Genomic DNA, 23036 nt, shown 5'->3' on the forward strand with positions numbered 1-23036 from the left:
TTACATATTTTAATAAGTATAGCTCAGAATAAGTATATTGTTTCATTTCTACATAAATATATCTGTTACACCAAATGACCATGGTTTGTTACGCTGAATGACATTTTTGACAAAAATGGAGAAAATAGTGTCATTGTTTCCATTATTGCAATGTTTTGAATATTATTCTGTATAATTTAATTCCTAAACAAATCACAGAAGCAGATGCTGAAATGAATAATCATTTTATTCCACAATGCATATCATATTCGTAAAAAATAACTGAACTGGTGTTAATACTGTATAATCAATTAGTGTTGTCACGATACCAAAATTATTGTTTCGATACCGATACCAAGTCAAGTATTGCGATTTCGATACTTTTTCGATACTTTTCCTGAAAAGGGAGAAACACTCTCAAATATCATTGCTGTGCTTTATTTTAAAACCGGGACAACATTCTAATCATATAACACACTAATAAATTAACATATGAACAGCAGATATATTAAACATTTGAACAAAATATGAAATATAAAAAATAAATTAGAGCAATGACATTCAAGGTAAAAAAATATATAAATTTAGCAGCATTATCTCATTTATCATAAGAAACATAAGAGCTTTATCTTGATTCTGAACTTTGAATAAAAATATGAACAGTGATTATATTAAACAATGTTTAATATTGGTAACATATGATAAGCCTCATTGGTGATATATTTGACGTGGGGAGAGAGAGATGTGTGGAAGGCCTATACTTCATGTTAAACATAAATATATAGCAGCAAAGACAACGTCGGCAGTGTTGACGGCAAAATAGGCTACAGAATAATTCGTTCTGTATTTGAGAGGTGCAATATTTGAAAATCGATAATATTTTTTTTAAATGACATTTATTGTATTTATGTCAAAACGTTCAAACATCAAAATGTCATTTTTTAATATGTATTCGTGTCAAAATGACATAGAAACATCTTTTCCTATTCTATTTTGCCTGGAAACGCTTCCAACACGCTTGCGTGTCGCGTGAAAAATAGGCGTCGGTTCTATTTGTAGCATGCACGCGTTTTCCGCGCGTCTCGAGCTGCGCCCAGACTCGTGTGTCACGCAGGCAGTTAACATGGGAGCCGAAATAAAAACGGACACGACACGCAGCCAGTGTGTCGACTCGCCGGCCTTACAAATCTGGAACGCAGTCATTCTTAGAAGTATCGATACTAATAAATTAAGGAATCGTGACGTTTTTAATTTCCGATTTACTTTTGAAGTATCTGTGCACCGTGCAACAGAGCAAGGTAGGCAACGTACTTCCATATGTCACTCCTCGCGTCATCTTTTTCTACGAGTCGTGGACCACTTGTGCTCGCACATGCAGCCATCTCGCTGTAGTGTTTTGTCACATGACACTGACAGCGGCAGGTTCTTTGCTGCGTGCGTCATTTTTTTTTTTTTTATAAAGTATCGATACTGAAAAATGTAGGTATCGTGACGTTTTTCATTTCCGAGTATCGCGATACTTTTGAAGTATCGGTACACTGTGCAACACTATAATCAATATCTCTCATTTCATTGAGAACTTGGAACTTGAAGGACAAACACACACACCTTCACAATTTTGAAACAAACTGGTGGTAATATAATCAATATCTCTCATTTAATTGACAAATTGGAACTTGAAGGACAAACAAACACACACCTTAACAATTGTGAAAAAAGTGGTGTAACAGAGATAGTGATTTAGAGATTTCATCAAGAACAGAGATGGTGGTAATACAATCAATGTATCTGAGAGAGAGAGAGAGAGAGAGAGAGATGCCTACTCAATAAATTTCTCCCAGTCTGCTGTTGTGAGTTTGGACTTCCTCAGGGTTAATGGCTCAGGTTCAGACACTATTGCCTTCACATCAGATGTGAAGTAAAATAGTTTGTCTGGTGTCTCAGGCCACACAAATGCATTCTTTCCAGCTCCACTTTGATGCATGCAGTTAACCTCTAATTCATCACCTTCAGCCCCCAAAACCTGCCCAACAAAGGGCTTGCCATCATAGAGGACCACTACAAATTTGCCGGAAAAGTCATCATCAGGTTCCAATGTCACAGAGGCTTCTGTATTTGTTCCACTGACCTCTTGGAGGGTTTGGAAGTCGATCTCCACTGATGGTCCACATTCACAAGTAGCATTTATTCTGGAGCAGAAACAGGATAACTCTCGATGGTGGATCTTCCCAGGCTTGTCTGCCACAATTTGGTGGATTTTTAAAGTGCCCTTCACAAGTGGCAACTCATTTGGAACAGCTTCGTCATATCTGCTTACCTCAGTCTCATCAATCCAAAAGTATTTGATGCTTGATGATGCTTTGTCTTGAAGGACATTGAAGAGATCTTTTGGGTCCTGGATATCTCCTCCCTTTCGTACAAAGTCATCAGCACATCTCTTGGCAGCACCACCCACTCCATCTGGTGCCCCTTTGCCATGACTTTTCTCTGAGAAGTTCCATGTCACTTTTTTGAACCCAAAGAGAAAAGGAACTGTGCTGAGCAGGTAAAAATTCTTGCGATTTCTGTACTGGGTTACTGGGCCATCACTCATGCAGTGTAGTGTGGTGATTGAAGGATTTTGTTCCCTCAAATTCTGCAGTACTGGTTTGAGGTGAGCCCAGATAGCACGCTCATCATGACGCAAAGAATTTGAAATTGTAACGTAGGACTGGTGACTCTTAGTTTTGTATGCTACACTTGTGTGAATGGTAGCCTGTCTTCGGTTGCCACCAAAATGAAATGCCTGCACTTCAGTGGCCAATTTGCAGGCATAGTTTTCTGAAAAGTCCATGTGGATTACAGCCTCTTCATCAGACAGGGTCTCTTTTAGACGTCTACACTGTTCTGCCTGGTGGAGCCAATTATACTGGTGTCTTGCTAGAGAGTCAAACTTACTATTAAAGACTTTCAGTAGATCATCCCAGGTCCCATTGTTTGTCTTCTTCACAATGTTGGTGAATGGCTTATCCCCTTCTACAGTCTTCTGTCTTTCCCACTGTTGCCACATAATCTTTACAGATTCTTCAGGCACATCAGCCTCAATTTCATTATAGCAGCACTTGGCACATACACGATACATGCAGTTTCTTTGGCGGGGGTCACAGACAATGGCTGCTATTAGCTCAGAAGTGCTTGACGTTTTAAGCAACCCTTTTTGCATGAGTTTTTCGACCAGAAGTTTAACATTCTCATGATCTATACAAGCACATGTGTTCCGATCATTTGCTTTTGGCTCAGTGATGTGAAATGGCCTTAAACGTAAGAACTGTCTGTAGGATATGGAGTCCTCTCTGGCCACCTCTGAGTTATACTCTCCATGGAGTTCTTTCAGTGTCTTGGTGAGGATGTGTCTCTGAAGTTTTGTTTTGTTTTTCGTTACAGTATCTTTCTTACCAGACAGCTGTCGGCTGTTCTCATCTCTGCTGAGAAAAGAATGGACCTTTTCTCGTCGTGCTGACTTTTTCTTCAAATTCTCTTTCCTCTTACTGGCCATTTTCACCCTACTTTGTTTCTTTGACCTTTGTAAATCCTTCCTTAACGTTGAATTTTTTTTTGAGCTTGGGCTAGTTGTTTTTTCAATTGGAAGAGCTGTTTTCTCAATTTTAAATTTAGCTTTTTCAGTCTTTTGCACCTGTTAGACAGCTTTTCTTTATTCTCTTTTGGGGTGGAAAACGCCAATGGTGGTTCTGGCTGAGACAGAGGCTGGTGAGTGGGTTCTGCAGGAGAGGGTCTTTCAATATTTTCCTCAAGAGGCTCTTCAAAGGAATCTGGTGTAAGATCCAGAACTGCCCTTATACGTTTTGCTTCTGCCCTGTGTTTTCTTTGATTTTCCTGCCATTGCTTTCGCCTCTTCTCAGCTGCAGCATCTGATCAATTCCTGGGCCCGTATTCATAAAGAATCTTAATGCAAAAAGTAGCTCCTAGTGACACAATTCTAAGAAAATTCTTAGAAATGTGGGCGTTTACTCTTAAAATTAAAGGAAAAATCCTAGTAAAGAAAAAAGTAATTCAGAAAGCATCTTAACCAGGGTGGGAATTATGTAATTTTAGGGGCAAGGCCATTTGGCCTCCACCTTTTCTCTTTTTTTAGGGGCACCAAGGCCATATGACAGGGCACAAAGGCCATTGAGTACAATTCGATGGTTTTCCCCATTCAGATTGATACCATAACATCCTAATTTGGAATAAGACATGGATTATGACTTTTTTAATAAAAAAAATAAAATAAATTTTTAATGAGAGAGAGAGAGAGAGCCATTACATCCAGAAGGTATACACCCTCACACAACAATAGAAACAACATAAATGCCAATAAAAGCATTCAGAAACACCACAAATGCCAATAAAAGCATTCAAAATATTCATTCAGTCCTCTATATCATGTGAGTGTGTGAGAGAGAACCATTTCATCCAGAAGGTAAACACCCTCACAACAATAGAAACAACACAAATGCCAATAAAAGCATTCAAAATATTAATTCAGTCCTCTATATCATGTGAGAATGTGAGTTATTATGATTATCAAAGTTTACATTCAATATAGGCTATAAACAAATTTTGTGTAAACATGTTATAATTTGCCTATATATATACATACATACATATACATACATATATATATGTGACTGTCTGTGTTTGTGTGTGGATGGAATCACACGGAGAGCAGGTGGATGGTTACTCAAGATCTCTTTACTTAGCCTGCAACAGACAGACTGGGACAAACAGGACCAAAAGCTGGTTAAAGGCAGTGCATCACGCATCAATGTTGCTCATAGATCATCAGCGAGAGATGTGAAACTCTGCTGGATATACAATTTTACAAAGTGATCGTATAGTGGAATTAAACTCAAAATAAAACATACATTAAAGAAATAAAGTACAAATCACTGTCTCTGTTCTCATTTCTCATAAATTCACAAATACAGAGAAACTAAATTTAAGCAACCATCATTTTGTATATTTTTGGAATACAGAAAGAAAAGAACGGCCACCTAAAATGGCGCAGTTACACAGTTCAGCACGTGCGAGCACGTGAGAGCACATAGCACATGTGATAATGCTAACACTCAGTTCAACTAATATATTCTTACACAGAACATGACAAATCCGAATATAAAACATACCTGGGACAAACAGGACCAAAAGCTGGTTAAAGGCAGTGCATCACGCATCAATGTTGCTCATAGATCTTAAATGAAATCAGAGATTCGGAGTTCACAAGCAGGTTAACACACACACATCAATCAATCAATCAATCAATCAACATTTATTTATATAGCACTATTCAACAACCTACAGGTATCCAAAGTGCTTTACATCAAGGGATAAAAACAACACAAAACAACTTAGAATAATAAAAAAAATCAGCTCCGACAACAAAATGTCTCACCACTACTGGGTATTGAATGCCATTCTAAAAAGGTATGTTTTAAGTTTAGACCTAAAAGTAGTTTCCTCTGTAATTATACGAATATCAGGCGGTAATTTGTTCCAGAGTCTTGGTGCAGCAACTCCGAACGCCTGATCACCCCACCGTTTATATCGTGACCTTGGCACTTCTAAAACCAATTGATTAGAAGACCGCAACACTCTGCCATGGTCACGCACGGTTAAAATCTCAGCTAAATACTCAGGTGCCAGGCCATTTAAGGCTTTAAAAACAAACAGTAAAATCTTAAACTCTATTCTAAAACGCACAGGAAGCCAATGAAGAGTAAAAAGGACGGGCGTGATATGTGCCCGCCTAGATGTGTTTGTTAAAAACCTAGCAGCCGCATTTTGCACAAGTTGAAGACGAGCTATGGAGGTTTGCTTCAAACCAACATAGAGAGCATTACAATAGTCCAGCCTCGAACTAATAAAAGCATGAATTGCCTTTTCTAGATCATGCCTGTTAAGAAAAGGCTTAACTTTAGCCAGAAGACAAAGCTGGAAGAAGCTCATTCTTACAACATTTGTGATTTGTTTGTCAAAATATAAGTTACAATCGAAAGTAACCCCCAAGTTTTTAACAGCTGGCTTCAGGAATGATGCCATGGTTCCTAAACTAACCGATGGACCATTAGGGGAGTTACTAAAAATTATGCACTCCGTTTTAGCTTCGTTTAAGCTAAGAAAGTTTTGTGACAGCCACAGCTTGATATCCTTAATACAGTCCAGAAGGGAGTCTAACACCATATTATCTTTCGATTGCATAGGGAAATAAATTTGCAGATCATCTGCATAACAGTGAAAAGACAGGTTGTGCTTTCCTATAATTGCCCCTAATGGAAGCATATATAAGGAAAACAGGATTGGTCCCAGAATTGAACCCTGGGGTACCCCACAAGAGAGTGGAGCAGCTGACGAAGAGCAGTCACCTATCATAACAGAGAAACTCCTATTTGCCAGATAGGAGCTAAACCATTTAAGTGCCGAACCTCGAATGCCTACACAGTCATCAAGGCGAGAGAGGAGAACTGCGTGGTCCACCGTATCAAACGCCGCTGTGAGGTCTAAAAGCACCAAAACAGCTGGATTACCGGCATCTACAGACAGGGCGATATCATTATGTACTCTCAGTAAAGCAGACTCGGTACTATGGCGTGATCTGAAACCAGACTGAAACTTTTCAAGCACAGAGTTCTGTTGCAAAAAGGCTTGTAACTGTAAAGAAACAACTTTTTCCAAAACTTTTGACAGAAACGGCAGATGAGAGACAGGTCTAAAATTGGACAACACTGTAGGGTCAAGATTTGGCTTCTTAAGTAGGGGCCTGACCACAGCATGTTTAAATGCAGCCGGGACAGAACCTACACTAAGACACAGATTAAAAAAAGTGAGTAGACTTGGCCCAATGGTGCTATTAAAAACATCCTTCACTATCCTGGCTGGGACAATGTCTGAAGGACAAAAAGTTGGCTTCAAATGTTGTACTATATCAGAGAGCTGCGTCAGAGAAACTGGTTTAAATTCCTCCAGCATTGCAGAGCGCCCAGGGACACCAGATACAAGCACGTCAAAATTAGCCCCGCAGTTTTGCCTTACAGATGCTACTTTGTCAGTAAAATAACAAAGAAATTTATCACATGTAGTAATAGAAACCTCAGTCGGATCAGCGGTGCATGGATTTACAACAGAGTTTATAGTATTAAATAACACTCTAGGTTCATTGCAACTGTTAGCAATGATCAAAGAGAGATGTTGCATTTTTGCCACCTTCACCGCCTTCTGATATGCGGCAACACTGTCCCTTAATAAACCCAGAGAGACATGTAAATTGTCTTTCTTCCACCTTCGTTCAGCTTGTCTACATTGTTGCCTAAGGGCCCTTGTGGTGTCATTTAGCCAGGGATCGACCTTAGGTTTAATGGATTTGTTCCGAACAGGGGCAATAGCATCTAGGATTTCAGTACTTGTTGAATGGAAAACTGAAAGAACATCATCTGGAGAAGAGGAGGAGACTAGTCCATTCATTGCATAAAACTGTGAGCTCACGAATGCAGACGCAAACTCTCCAGGTGAAGAGGAGGTGATGCAACGGCGCCTAGCAACTGATGAGATGCGGTTGTTAGCAGGTGGACAAACACTGATCTCAAACCTAATGGGGAAGTGATCTGAGATACCAGTTTCTGATATATCTTCAAGTGAAACTGAAAGCCCATATGAGATTATGAGGTCCAATGTGTGGCCGTGATGATGTGTCGACCCTTCCACCCATTGGGTTAGGCCAAAAGAGTTCAGCAGTGTTTTAAAATTAATAGCAAGTGAGTTTGAGGGACAACATACGTGGATATTGAAGTCCCCACACACAAGGATCTTATCGTATTTAGGAACAACATCAGCTAAAAACTCAGAAAAATCGCAAATAAAATTCTTATTCAGTTTTGGTGGGCGATAAATAACTGCACACAACACAGGAGAATCCAGTACAGCCACAAACAGCTGAAGTTCAAAACTGTTATAGCAGAGTGCAGGTAATAACCTGCAACTGTACTCATCTTTGAAGATTGTGGCCAGCCCACCACCTCGACCTGACACTCGCGGGGAGTTGAGGAAAGAACAACTAGGGGGGAGGAGCTCCGAGAATGCGCTGTCATCACCTAGTTTCAGCCAGGTTTCCGTCAACAACAGAAAGTCCAGAGCATTCGTCGTAAAAAAGTCATTCAATATAAACGTCTTATTTGTAAGTGATCTAATATTGATCAGCGCCATGTGAATTGAGCGACTTATAGATTGTTGTTGGGGCGCGCGACTAAGCGAGCGTAGATTCCCCTGTACGCATCCTCGCTTGGAGCGCTTCCTGTTCCAGCAACGGAGCGATGTGAACTCGGTCACGGCGTCCGGCACAATCGCCCGAAGCCACCGGTAGCTGTGCACTGGATATTGTCGCAGATTGCAACCGACGGACCCGGCGGAGAAACTGCCCTCAGGACGAGCCAGATCGCAGGTGAAAGATGTTGCCAGGTACGTTCTGAGCCTGACACGTACTCCGCTTCTCCTTCCGCGTCTCCTGCGGCGATTCCTGTGGGATAGCAAGCAGGGCTGACGCTGTAGAAAAGCCGGTATTGAAGACAGGAAAGGCGGCGGTGTATCAGACTGATTGTTTGATCCATAGATCGGCACTTTCTCCGCAGTTTTACATAAACTTAAGAGATTCAGGCGGTCATACACCAGCAGCGATGACACATTTCGAGAGACAAGCAGTAAAAACAGGAAAATCAGTAATAAATTCAACAGAGATAAGCGGCAAGCCACACACAACGGCGCCATCTTCATTGTACATCACGTTTCATCATCGCAAATAACACATTTGACTCGACTGACAGAACTAGGGACTGACAGGCACATGAAGTAAACTTGTGTGTAGTTAAAAAGACCAACCTTACACTTGAAAACAATCTAAACTCAGTTTTTATGACGCAGCACTTATTGATGCGACTTACCATCAGCGAGAGATGTGAAACTCTGCTGGTGGTGACGTAGCTCCGCCCTTAATATCACGCACACAAATGCAAGGGACGCAACAGCCAATGTCGAGTTTTCCCAATTAATGCATGAATTTAACAGCATTATTTAAACTCCGTTACATATATAACATAAATTGTAAGAATATGACTAATAGTAAAGACTAGCACTAATAAATAAACATTAGGCCTATGCTAAAGTTATTAAATAGCAGTCCCAAACTAGTTTTTGTTGTTGGTATGAGCCACTACAGTCATTTAAAAATATAAAAAATAACACAAAGAAAAAATAGTGGCATTTTGGGGTTAATATGGAAAGGACAGTTACCATGGTGAATACACAATATTAACAATAACTGTTAATGAAACATGGAAACTGCTCCTGGTGAATAGAATAGAATGAAAATCATACCTGCATTACTTTTATTTCGTGTAATTTACAACATAACGGCGTTGCATGCTTGTAGTTTATTTGGCACTTGATCAGTGAGGCGATACAGCGTGCGCGCCGTCGCATTTGCGCGTGCAATAGAAGAGTGTGCGCTACGAGAACAGGATAACGGCTGACAGGACAAGAAAGTCAGTTTTTCTGAGGTGAAAAACTTTATCTCAGCGTACACTTATGTCACTGCCTGGTAGTTCCTATTGTGCTGGGTTTTCTGAAGTAGTCATGATTCGCCTCTCATAACATGCTCTAAACACGCACGCAGAGTGGAAAAGGAGGCGCGGGGAGCAAGGATCACAGCGCAAATTTGAACTATATCGATATGCGATATGGTCTAATTCCATATCGCATTTCAAAAATATATCGATATATGTTTTATATCGATATATCGCCCAGCCCTACACTGCACCTGCGCGAATCCACGAACTAATTGAAGTTCAGAGACTACTTGGGTGGCTCGCTGTAATTCAAAGCAAGCCCACTATGCCGCACTGGCGCTTTATACATGGAACTTGGACAGGGCCAGGGCACACAGGCCACTGTGGCCGTACGATGATTTTTTTTTCACGGGGCATGAAGGCCAAAGTGTAGGGCAACGGCGGCCATGGCCGCGGTATAATTCCCACCCTGATCTTAACCCTTAAAAGAGGTCTTAAGGTCAAAATTGTTAGGAGCACGGACGAGGACTTTTAAGAGGCTTAAGAGTTTCTTTAGCAGAGGAGAAAATGGCAGAAAGAAGAGGGAGAAGAAATGTGTTGCAGACAATGGATGACAGTGAGTTAATAAGACACTATATATTAGATCGTGCAGGGATCATGTTTGTGACAGATCTTATTAGAGACACGCTAACATCTCCAACACAGCACAGAAATGCCATAGCGCCAGAAATGAAAGTAATCACTACATTATGATATTTGGCAGCTGGGAAAATTCCATGTTTGATACATTAAAACCAACATTCAAACCACCACTTAAATAGACATGCCAGCAATCAGTGGAAAATAATTGGAAAGAGTGGAACAATTTTTATCATTCTAAGCCAAGCAAATATCTTATAGGAAATTAACAGCATGCATGATACATTATTACCATACCATGGTAAATAAAAATAAAAAGGATTTATATACAGTACACATATATAATGTGTGTGTGTGTGTGTGTGTGTGTGTGTGTGTGTGTGTGTGTGTGTGTGTGTGTGTGTGTGTGTGTGTGTGTGTGTGTGTGAGAACGGTCAAATAGGAAAAAATTACGCATGTAATTTCAAAGTGAAGGCTTAGAATAGACCCTATACTTAAAATCACTTTTTTTTTCCCTTCTTGGACAACCAACCAATCACAGTCTTCAAAAGATTGTGTCATACATAGCAACGGGGTCAACCCCGCCTCCTCACTAAGATGAAAGTTTTTGTCTTTTCCTTACTCAGAGTTGCTCTCAGATCGGTCCCGAATTGCTCTTAAGCTAAGACTCCTACGTAAAAGTTTTTAAGCTAAATTAAGAGTTTTCTGAGAGGATTCTTAGAATCTTTATGAATACGGGCCCTGATTGACGGGTGATCAGGATTTGCAGCCAAGGCAGCTTGCTTTCTTCTCTGGTAGCTGAAATACAGATTCCATGTAATTATTGACATAAAATGACTGACATAGATCTATATCTACCGTGTTATTAATTAAAAATACTTTCTGTTTGGCAACATAAATGACATGTTATCAGGATTGGTATTATGGGCGTAGAATCCCCTCAGTGGCCTCTCTTAACTTGTGGTATAGGTAGGGTGGAGTCTCTATCTAAAAACAGCAGTAAACTATTATTCTGTAGGGCTTTGACACAAATTTCACGATTTGATTCAATTTCAAATCAATTTGATATTGATTAACATCAGCTGAAAACAGCATAGACTGAAAGATAGATTCTTGGGATTTACAAATCAGTATTGTTTCTTCAAAATTAGAATTGATTAAAATCGAGAAATCTATCTTTTTAAACCCAGCCCTATTATTTTGACATTGCACTCCTCAATACCTTTCTCGTCTCCTTGCTAAAAGTGCTGCCCTAGCTACTGGGTCTGCATTAACTTTCTGCCGGTGCCTAGAAACTCTCTCTTTGTTTGTGGGCATCTAAAAGAAATCAGTACCAAAAAGACAAAAATGCATTAAAAGATTAATATTTATAAAGTTTGATATATTTGTTTTGTGCTAAACATCCCTCATTTATCTGAAATATAAATAAAATGCTAATAATGTTATCTAAACAGTGACACTGTCATTCAGTGTAATGGATGACACTGTGGTGTAACAGACAATTTGCATTACACCGAATGACAAAACATTACCCTGAATGACGAAACTTCTACTTAAGCTAATATTGCTAGCTAACAACTAGCCACCTATATCAAACAGTGAACTTGACCAGAAAGGTTAATCATAATTATTCACAACATCTACTTTCTTTTCAAAAAATCTAACAATAAAAGTGTTTTTTGGCATTTCACTGAATGACATTCGTTTTTGTAACTCAAGATACCACACTATGAAAAGGTGAAATTATCAAATATTTAAAAGCAATAAACTTACCTTGCTGAATCACCACACGGTCTTCAGGGGGCCTTTTGATGATGTCACAGACTGCTTGATGACTATTGGTTGTTTATTTAATTTCAAAATGGCTTCCTGATCCCGTTACACTGAATGACCTCTGACAAACTGCATATTCGGGACAAAAGTCCCCTAGTTATTTCAATACTTAAAAAAAAAAAATAACACATAGTCCTATTAATATAATACAGCCAACACTTATGTGAACATGCCAAGGAAGCAAATATTTTTTTTAACATGGTATTTTATACGTTTATTTAAAAATGTATTAGTAAAATCATAGTCCGGACCATTACGCTGAATGACAATTTTACACTTTGGAGCATTATTTAACTCATATTTTGTCATTGTATTTTCACAAAAGTCATTTGAAACATGAAAGTAGACATTTTACTTGCATTTAATATGTTTTTTTTTGTATGTAAAATCACTTTTGTAAATTGTATTTGATGCGGACACTAAAATGGTGACGTCTCGTCTTTGACCCATATATATATATATATATATATATATATATATATATATATATATATATATATATATATATATATATATATATATATAGGGGTGGGAATCGATTAAAAAAAATTAACTAATTAATTGCACAATTTCTGTAATTAATTGCAATTAATTGCGTTTCCCCCAAGCTTGTAATCATCAATATTTAAAGGAATAGTTCACTTTAAAATGAAAATTCTGTCATCATATACTCACCCTCATGTTGTTTCAAACCTGTATGAATTTCTTTCTTCTACTGAACAGAAAGGAATATATTTAGAAGAATGTCAGTAACCAGACAGTTTCTGGTACCATTGACTTCCATAGTATATATTTTTCCTAAAGACAATGGGACCCAGAAACTGTCTGGTTACTGACATTCTTCTAAATATCTTCCTTTGTGTTCAATAGAAGAAAAATTCATACAGGTTTGAAAACAACATGAGGGTGAGTATGATGACAGAATTTTCATTTTAAAGTGAACTATTCCTTTTAACTTAGAATCACCTAATTAAACAACACAGGGGGGAAAAGGAACAGAAAATAGCCCTATATTAAAATATAATCAATTTAACAGATTATTATTATTTTTTATTTTTTTAACTAATTATCAAAATAAAATATAGTCCTACTATTATTAGCAGAGCATGTGATCAAAGCAGGTCATAATTTTACCATTGTTGCCCAGCATGGCTATACCAGCTCAGCAAACAGAAGTCTACTGAGAAATTTCACGTTATTTGAGCGGACTTTACTTTTCCAGTGCTCGGTACATGATTGAAGCGTTTGGGCCGTTAACGACAGAGCCGCCGACACACACACACACACGGAACTGAGAGCACGCCGCTGGGCCGTTAACGACAGAGCCGCCGACACACACACACACACACACGGAACTGAGAACGCGCCGCTGGGCCGTTAACGACAGAGCGCGCTGACACACACACACACACACACACGCGGAGCGGAAAAGACCCGCTCATGAAAGCTGCGCGAGAATGAAACCTGATCGCCGAACACGTAGAGGCGGGAGGGCATATTTCGGTCTTTTCAATAGCAGCCGCAACAGGAAATCATAAAAAAAAAAAAAAAAAAGTGCTGCGTTAATTGCGTTATTTTTTTTTAACGCGTTAAACATTTCAAATTAATCGCAAAGATTAACGCGTTAATTCCCCCAGCCCTAATATATATATACTGAGGTAAAAACAGTAGTAGAACAGACCATTATAATTGCAATGCTGACCTGTGGCACAAGGATTTACAAGCTATATTTAACAATAGAATAACAGTTAAGCACTGTGATGGAATTAAAAAAAAAACTAATGTTAAAAACAGCAAGTAGAATATTTGGTACCAGGTAATGTGCAAGTATCAGAGGTATGAAATAGGATTTCCAAGCTATTTTTAATAGAATAACAGTTAAGCACACTGATGGAATGAAAGTAGAATTTTGGTACTAGTTAATGTGCAATATCAAGGATACCAGGTATAATATACATTTTAACATTCAATTTACGCATGACTACAATTGGGAACAAATACAATTAACAGCAGGAAATCTGGCTGTAGAGAACACAGCAAAGCAGAATGTCTGGAGTGGTTGGGGTCTGCGTGGCATAGTGGGCTTAGAATTGCAGGACAGTCCAAGTCATGATAATCAGTGGTTCAAGCCTGACTACGGGTTCTCCAGTTTTCCCTGACCTCCAGAATGAGGATGTGCAAATTGGCATATCTTCAATGATTCCTCGTACACCTGTATAAAGGACAAACAACCTTACCATCCCATATCCATCCAAGGAGCTGCCCTCAAGGCAGGGTCACGGGGAATTAAAAAGTAATTTCCACAGTGAACAGTGTGGATTGGGTGAGTGTAGTCTGACACTTCTGGCTTCTTTAGGGGTCTTGATGTTACTGACTGCAGGATAAATAAAGGGTTCCAGTTGTCAGTGATGCTGGGGTGTCAGTAGTCTGAAACATTGGCGCTGAAATGTTGCAGCATAGTGTCCATTTTGTTGTCCATGCTACGCACAACATCGCCAAACTCTCCAAGACGTCGCAGCATTAGGGTCTGATCTGCACCTACAGGAGTTCCCAGAATAAAATAATATAGTCAGTCCTGGTCCCTCAACTACTAAACTATTACATTTACATCTAGGTCTACTACATGTATAGGTGGCCCCAGTGGGAATTAAACCAACAACCACAGGTGTTGTTGCAAGTTGTACCTGATTGCCCAGTGCGAGCAAACGTCTTCAACATTGTCCCAACTTGCTTCACCTGCTCTTGAAGTGAGCCGCTGTCATCTGAAGCTACAAAATGAAAGGCATATGGTAATTTTGGACCTACATCACGTACTCTCTTAAATTTTACTTTTTTGTGCATGTTCTCACCTGCTCGTGCATTGCTTTCCCTCAGGGCTTGGTTCTCCTCCCTCAGAGCTTGGTTCTCCTCCTTAAGGGCTTGGTTCTCATCCATCATGGTTTGTTTTTCATTCTGGAGTCTCTGGAAATCTACATGTAAAAAAAAAAAAAAAAAATATATATATATATATAAAATAAAATAAAACACCTAAAGGCACTATTTTCAATACTGTTAAAACACTGGACACTAAGACATAGGCCTAGAATATACCTTCATAGCGGAAAACTTCATGCTGTACACGAGATGCCAGGGGAGTCCAAGGGCCAATAACAGAGCGATGACTTTCTCCTATGGACATGTAACAATTTGTATGAAGTTATTGCATACATTTAATGAATTGCACTTAAATGTAACACTTAGTTTAGCGCAACATATTACATACCTCCAGCGTTTTTACCCATATGCTGCCAGGGTAAATTTGCTGCTGGGGGTGTTAAGCTTAGTACTTGACGAGCTGGGTGAGCAAACATAACAGCTTTAATTTCACTGCAGAGTATTGCATATCAGTAATGAAACTATAATTGAACTGTGCAAAGCTAATGGAATGTACAACACACCTCGACACCTTTCATCCAGAAACTGCTGCAGCGAGTAACCAGTCAAGTGTCCTAATGAAAAACAGATTATGATTAAAGGATTCCTCATCTTAAATAGAAGCAATAGTTTCCAAGACAAAAAAACATCACAAATAACATCACTTACTTGTACTCAAACTCTTGGCTCTGTGAAGTGGAGTCTGGATTTCTGGGGAGTCAAAGTCGGGAATAACAGCAAGTAGAGCATTGTTTGCAGCTGCAATTTCCTGTTTGTCCCTCTCAACTCCTTTCAATATTCTTCTCCTTTTGGCCCAGTAACTAGACATTGTGACTAACAATGCATTTACCTTTAAAGCCAAAACGATTGTCCAACAGTAGGTCTCTTAGGTGAAGTTAACCGGTTATGCGCCGGTCAAGGTATCTGCAAGAAAATGTGAACAAAACCACATTGTTAACGTCAGGAATATACAGTAGCTATGCTGTGGAAAAAAAAAAAAACTGATCAGCCAAATGTGGAACAGTGAAATTGTTAAAGGGTAACTAAACCCCTGGTCAGAGCCTGACTCCACCCACTGGCAATATTTGAAAAATGCTAGAAAAGTGGGCAGACCCCAGCGGAGATAGAGGGGACGAACCGTGAGCGGGGGGGGCGTGTACCTGAGACTAGAGTCCTGTCAGTCTAACACGGGTCAGTCAAACACGGGTCTAAACACGGGTTTAAAACAATCACATGCAAACGTAAAAATATATGCATATTTTTAGGAACACATCTACAAAAATATTCTTGTATTTCAAGTTGATAAAATAATTTAAAATCCACATCAGTTTATTTGGGCCCACGCGCCACGCCCTCCCAGGATCTATAACGTTACCTAGGCTACTTTCACTTTTAAAAATTCATCATAACCACGCGCGCGATCTGCTTGCAGTCGTCGAGATGGATGCTGAGGAGTTGAAGAAAAGAATAGCTAGTGGAGATTGTAAAGTTGTCGACAATACGCCATAAAAAAATCAAGTCCAGTGTGTGCTGCATGCATTTTCGTGTTGGATAGCCGCACATGTGGAACTTCATCGCCGAGGAAGCACGGAGATAACTGTGGTAACAAACCAAGCAGTTCTATCGAACAGTATTTTTCAAATTCAACACTGTTCAGTATGTGTGGTGTGCAGGGCGTGTTTGAACCCAAAATTGTTAGATGTAGGCTAGACGAAATTGCGTGGCAGATATAGTGTTGTAGCCGCGTCTGTTAGGCTACTCAGTTTTGTGGTAACGTTAGCCATCATGTACCGGCCTTTTGACAGCTTCGGCTGAAGTTGTCCTTTTGTTAATTGTCGTTATAACTTCTGTATGACCTGGCAATAAACATTTTTGTAATTGTGTCTATAATGTGATTGGCTAAACTGATTTTATTTCGGGTGCGGGTCGGGTGTCGGTTCTATTTTAAGTGGGTCGGGTCGGGTGCGGATTTTAATTAGTGCTGTTGACGGATAACGGGTCGGATGCGGTTTGAAGCACTGCGGGTACGGGCGGGTGTGGGTTTACAAAATCGGACCCATGCAGGACTCTGCCTGAGACCTGCTGTCAGACTCTCTAAAATGGAGAGTGACTCACAGGGTCGCGAGACGACGTAAAGTACATGCATCTGATGAGTTTTATCGAGTTGATGTCAATAGCGTGCGCTCTCTATAGGCATTTTCATATTTTGCCGCTATGTGAAAAAATCCAGTAAAATGCGCCGGTGCGTTTGTCGACCCCAGAGGATTAACTTTAGCCTAACCATAAATTGTGATTACTCACATCAAGACGCCGCTGCGGTGGAGTCCATGCAGGAGGAGCAGCGTTTGGCACTGCGTCGCTTTTCAGCGCGAACTGTGTGGAGAAGCCCATTTCCACCTCCATTGCGTTTCAAAAGCAATTCCGCGTAAAATGCAGGTTTCACACTCACGGTCTTCCCAGGCCAAGTGCATGCAACCACTGGCACCTATTTTCTAAGTCTGCTGGAAAAGCTATGCAGTCCAGCAGTGCTGTTGCAACCAGCAACACTACATCTACGTACCATCCTGACCACTGTACTAAATACAGATAAATCTACGCTAGCTCATCCAAGGGCGTGGTGAGCTTGTACCAAGGGAGGGCGTGGTGAGCTGGAACCTGCTTACGTCACGCAGTACCGTTTATGTCACGCAGTACCGCAAACATCCAATAGGAAAATGCAACTGCAGTAGCCACCGTTCAACCTGAAGAGGGCAGCACTCAGACATTTTTACACCATATATTGTAGAATTAAAACACTTTATACCCAAATGTCAAAAAAGTTACTCAAATCAAGGAACAGCACTAATAAAGCCCCATTCTTACAGATCATTAACTAAAAAAAACCTTTAAAATAAAATGTACTCATTCAGTGTAGTGATTCAAGTGAACACAGCATTGTCCTCAAACATAAAGTACAGCAGTTCAGAGAAATATAACTCATCATAATCCCCTTAAATCCTAGAAGTACAGTAGCAACACAGCACGTGCTAGCTAACACTTGCTAGCCACTGTAGCTACATTGTGAACTGAACTAGCATCATACTTGTTCGGACAAACAAAATAATTTAAACAACCTATATACATCATTCTGTTTTGTTAGAAAACACCAAAAGTTATACTTAGTCTTTCTAGATGTAAAGCTTTGGCTACCTACTGTAACTTTACATTTCTACATGTAACGTTACTAGCAACATTGCTTAACCTCAGTGTGTACTGTAACAAAGGCAAAACAGCATGTGTTTGCTAACACTTGCTAGCCACTCTAGCTACTGGACTAGCAGCTACTTGTTTAGACAAACAAAATCATTTAAACAACCTATATACATCATTCTGTTTTGTTAGAAAACACCAGAAGTTAAACTTAGTCTTTCTAGATGTAAAGCTTTGGCTACCTACTGAAGCTACATACATTTCAACATGTAGAACATGCTTGAACTCAGTGTGTAAAAAAGGCGAAACAGCATGTGTTAGCTAACACTGTGAACTAGACTAGCAGCATGCCTGTCGGAACAAACAAATGAAAACAACCTACCGGTATATACATCATTCTGTTAAGTTAGAAAACAACACAAGTTATACTGATCAGTCTCTTGTCGTAGATTTCGCTACCTACTGCTGGATCCACATTACCACATGGGTGGCAGCATAATTGTCCATACAAGTAGTTCAGGAACTGATTACGTAGTTAATTCGACTGACCAAAACTAACTTAAAACACATACTGTACTCACACTTGTATAAACATACGTATCTTAGAAGAAAAGAAAAACTCAACGCCTGGAAGAAACTAAGTAGCTATTTCAGAAAGTTAATAGTAACATGGCGGCAACTTTGTAAACAAGGCTAACTTACTTTAGCTTGACTAGTTAGGCAAGAACAAAGATGACTACAGATTTTACAAAGATAAACTAAAACCAATGTAAACATAATATTGCTTTACACAAAAAGGAAACATGTACTTACTTAAATGATGGTAGTCGATGACTTTACTAGCAAGCTGTAGTAACTAATAGTACTGACAGTAGCTCGCAACTGAGTGGCAAACTGATGCAAATGTGCTCTAGTTATATTGTTAGGGGAGGGGCCAGCTTCAGTGGCTCCAGTGCGTCATCGACAATAGGGGCGGGGCCAGGAGCTCAATGGCTCCAGTGCATCATCGAGCCACCGTTTTAGCCCCGCCCAAAAAATCCTGAACACAGCAATGGTGAAAAACTATAAAACGGTCTAACTCCACAATTCAGTACTTCACAGTTCACAGTCTTTGTAATGTGTTTTAGCAATACATTTCTAACATTTATAATGTGTTTAGATTTTTTTTTTTTTTTTTTTGCATTGCTTTTACAGGGACTTTAACACTTTCTTAAACATTTGTACAGGTCGCAATAGCAAATTAATCCCTTACACCTGTAAAAGGTAAAATAAAATAAAAATCGAGGTTGAAAAAAAAAATAAACACATAAACAAAATTTCCTGGAATGGCAGAGAGACAACATATTTCTAAATATTTCACAAATCTGCCAGCACAGCTGTGAAACCAGAGGAGATTTTAGCTCCTTTAGCTTTAGTTTATCCTTCAGGTCAAAACAGAGATTTTCATGTTTATGATAGATATTACCATGGTTGCAAATTAATAAAAAAATTTAAAGTATAGGCCTACCCAAGATTTTGGCCATGTTGCAGATGTCTTTCACTGTTCACTGATTTAGTCAGGCATTGGTGAAAAGTCTAACTTCATCAATTTATTCTGCTAAATTGTTCATAACATGAATTAAATATCTATTTTAAAACCTAATCAGAATCAGAAAGATATGTATTGCCAAGTAAGTTTTACAAAAGGAATTATTTTTGGTTTATTGGTGCATGTCTCAATTGTGCATAAATCAAAGAAATGTAAACAATTTTCACCTAAGTGCATAAAATAATTCGATATATTTTACATATAGCCTATTACTGTATCGCTTCAGAGTTTCAAAGTAATTTAAATGTCATTTTTCTAAACCTTACCTTATCATGGAATCAAGAGTCAAGAATCTGTTATAAGCCCTAATTCACATAGGCTATTATGATTTTATAATCGCTTCAAATGTGAAAAGTAGTTAAAATGCTGTCAGTTCCACTTCCACTCTAACTCCCAACATGCCAAACATTGCCAACATGGCTGGTCGATTTTAGAGTAGAAATCCTTGTATTTCAAAGCGGCTTGCCGCCAGCCGGCCGCGGTCCATTAGGCGGAGGCAACTGCCAAAGAAAATGAAGCAGTCGGCTGCTGTCGGAGTCGGAGTGACGTATTTGGCGGCAAACGTTTCATCCACGCCAGCGGGACGTACCTATAGCCAACAGCAGATATTTTTTGCTATCTGGGAATAATGGTAGGCTAGTAGCTTTTGCCAAAAAAGTAGGAACAGGTGTTACAATTGTGAAAATAGTGGTTCTAATTTAAGAGGCAATATTAAAGGAGTTAACACTTTAACAAGCACCCTCAATCCCTTTGAATACAAACATAAGCTTAGGATCTCCTGAAAGCTCAGACTTTGTAGCTTCTTAGGGAAAGAGCCCATACGTAAATGTAATATATGTACATATATCCGAGTAGTGTTGTCATATGTATATTATAAGGCAATATATGTGACCCATGCTGGCAAAATGAGTCAGAATAGCCTACTCACAGGATCATTTTGAGCTACAGACAAAACTTGAAAAAAATAAAATAATTGCACGCGGAAAAACTGAATGCTTCTCTAGCGAGCAAACGGATCAGCTCGTGCGCGAGGTTAAAGCGAAAGCAGACCGTCTACAGGACAAAGTGTACGCATGTTGTGGACCCGTCTATAGGCGCACATTACTAATTAAGACCATTAATAAGGTCTTTCGGGTTTGGAACGACAGGATGGTGAGTAATTAAAGACAGAATTTTCATTTTTGGGTTTACTAACTCTTTAAAGTGACATCTTATTCCTGTTTACAGACCTGCTGCTTTGCCGCCAAGTGTGATAGTGACACCTAGTGACCTTAGAACTTTATAAATGACTGCTCCTTTCAAAGCATTCACCTGATAAAAGGTAACATATTTAACAAGTCTAAGAAGAAAGGATTCGGATTCTGATGTTCCATATGAATATACTCAAGTATACATTAAATGGAACTAGAATTCATATTAGGTCAAACATAAGCCTTGTGAAAATAAGCCACCAGAACTCAAACATGCAACATCTATGCAAACCAACAATATTACAAATGAAATGGGTAAATAATAGCTGGCAATAATAGGTTTAAGACCGATTGTGGCAAAACATTTTAACTTGAACCCAAACCTCTACTATAATGACTTGCATACCATCTTGTTCTTGCCTAGTAGACGTCTCCATCATGACATGCTCTGAAGTGCACCCTTGGTTGGGTTTATTAGACAAAGCAACTGTAACGACAACACAGAAAAGAAACGTTTTACATATCATAAGGCACATGTTCTTTCCAAATTCCCTTTTAGTGTATATTGCAACAACTTTTCAATATGTAAAAAAGTGTGTGTGAGTGTTAGATACTCACCCTCTAATACAAAGTCAATCTCACCTAGAGATTTTCCTTTATAAACAGAAGTTCCACATTCTATCGCCATAAGCAGTTTGCTCATTTTTGCCAGTTGAAGTGTGTTTTCAGTTAGGCGATAATACTCCCTATGAACACGGATATCATGTCCCATGAATTGTGCCACCTGATCTAACTCATTATTTGACAAAGAGTCGCTATGTGCTTCCTAAGTTGGGTGGAGGTCAGGGTCTCAGGATGTTTTGCATCACACAGGTTTGCAAATTTTCGGAGACAGTCGGAACCTCTTATATGTGAGTCTGACTTTAGTCTTGCAAAGACATATTTGTTGGTGTCAAGAATGCAATTTTTCTGAATCCTGTGATCAATGAGAAAATCCAGTGTTCCTGTCATCTCTCTGGTAAGCAGGACTGGAACTTTGCGCCCTCTTTTCCCTCTTATCACAATTCTTGTGAAGTCATTACTCATGTCCCGTTCCAATTTTGAGAGGCACTGCATTACATCCTCATTGAGTGCCTTTGTGTTTTTGGTCTTGTATGTTTCAAGTAGCATTTTAGCTGTCTCACCTTGGCACCTCCGGTTAAACAGAATAATTTGTGAGAGGATGGTTTCACTTAGAATTTGGGATCAGGACCTTCTATCAGGTTCTCTCTGGCATTTTCTTAGACAGCCTTCAAATATCTTTGAAGTGTAATTACGTCTTGAGTGAGAGGGATAATGTCCTTCTTGTTCCACCTGTTTTCTTCCAGGTTTGTCCTTACACGATGCGAGACATAGTGGTTCCATTCTGAGCTCACTAACCCCAGGAAGCTCCTGACCCTGTTTGCAGCTATCTCGTCATCTTCTTTTACATAATGACCTATCATGATTTCACCAACTGTCTTTAGAGTGTGTCCTAGTTTTACAGCAAGAGATGGTCGATCATATCGGTATTTTGATTTAGTGTAGCCAGATGCCTTTTTAGCTGCATCAACAGCCAACTTAAACATTGGTGGAACTAAGATAGGCTCAAGTTTTTTTTAACGTTTTTGTTTAGTGCATTTGCAGCAATCACAAATCTCCCCAACTCTCAAATTTTCGGACTTACATAACCATCTTTGGATGGATCGCTCCCATGCTTCTCCAACAATCTATCGCCATACTCACAAATAAGTGCATCTGATTTTACATTAAGAGACACCTCATCATGTAGCATTCTACCAATGATTTTACTACATTTCTCTTGTATTTCCTTGTATTGGAATGAGACGGGAAGCTGCAGCTTGGACTCTCCTTTTTTTCCTGGATTCTTCCCGAGGGAGACCATTTTGTTTTTTGCAGGAAACCTCATGCTTCCAGAGCTCATGTTTTTGGAAAAATCCATTTTTGAATTTTTGGGTGAGCATATTGCCCTAGCAACATCTTCTTCTTGCTTGTGCTTTCTCTCTTAATGACGTGCAATTTCATTCTTTGGCTTTTTGCAATAAATACAGTAATTATTTGTGTCCCATTTCCTTT

At 39.3% G+C, this 23036-nt stretch overlaps 1 protein-coding gene across 1 annotated transcript in view; it reads right to left on the reverse strand.

Annotated features, from left to right (window-relative positions):
- Nucleotides 1-294: 294 nt before the first annotated feature.
- Nucleotides 295-23036, reverse strand: part of LOC309501952 (uncharacterized protein) — a 69277-nt gene continuing 46535 nt past the window's right edge. The window contains exons 2-3 of the mRNA XM_082174250.1: nucleotides 9090-10043; nucleotides 295-4650 (exon numbers count right to left, since the gene is read on the reverse strand). Coding sequence (XP_082030376.1) covers nucleotides 1799-3514 — 1716 coding nt within the window. The 5' untranslated portion in view covers nucleotides 3515-4650; nucleotides 9090-10043 and the 3' untranslated portion in view covers nucleotides 295-1798. The remainder of the gene's footprint in view (nucleotides 4651-9089; nucleotides 10044-23036) is intronic.

The sequence above is a fragment of the Leuciscus leuciscus genome, assembly GCF_965113295.1.
Source record: "Leuciscus leuciscus genome assembly, chromosome: 6".
Taxonomy (NCBI): domain Eukaryota; kingdom Metazoa; phylum Chordata; class Actinopteri; order Cypriniformes; family Leuciscidae; genus Leuciscus; species Leuciscus leuciscus.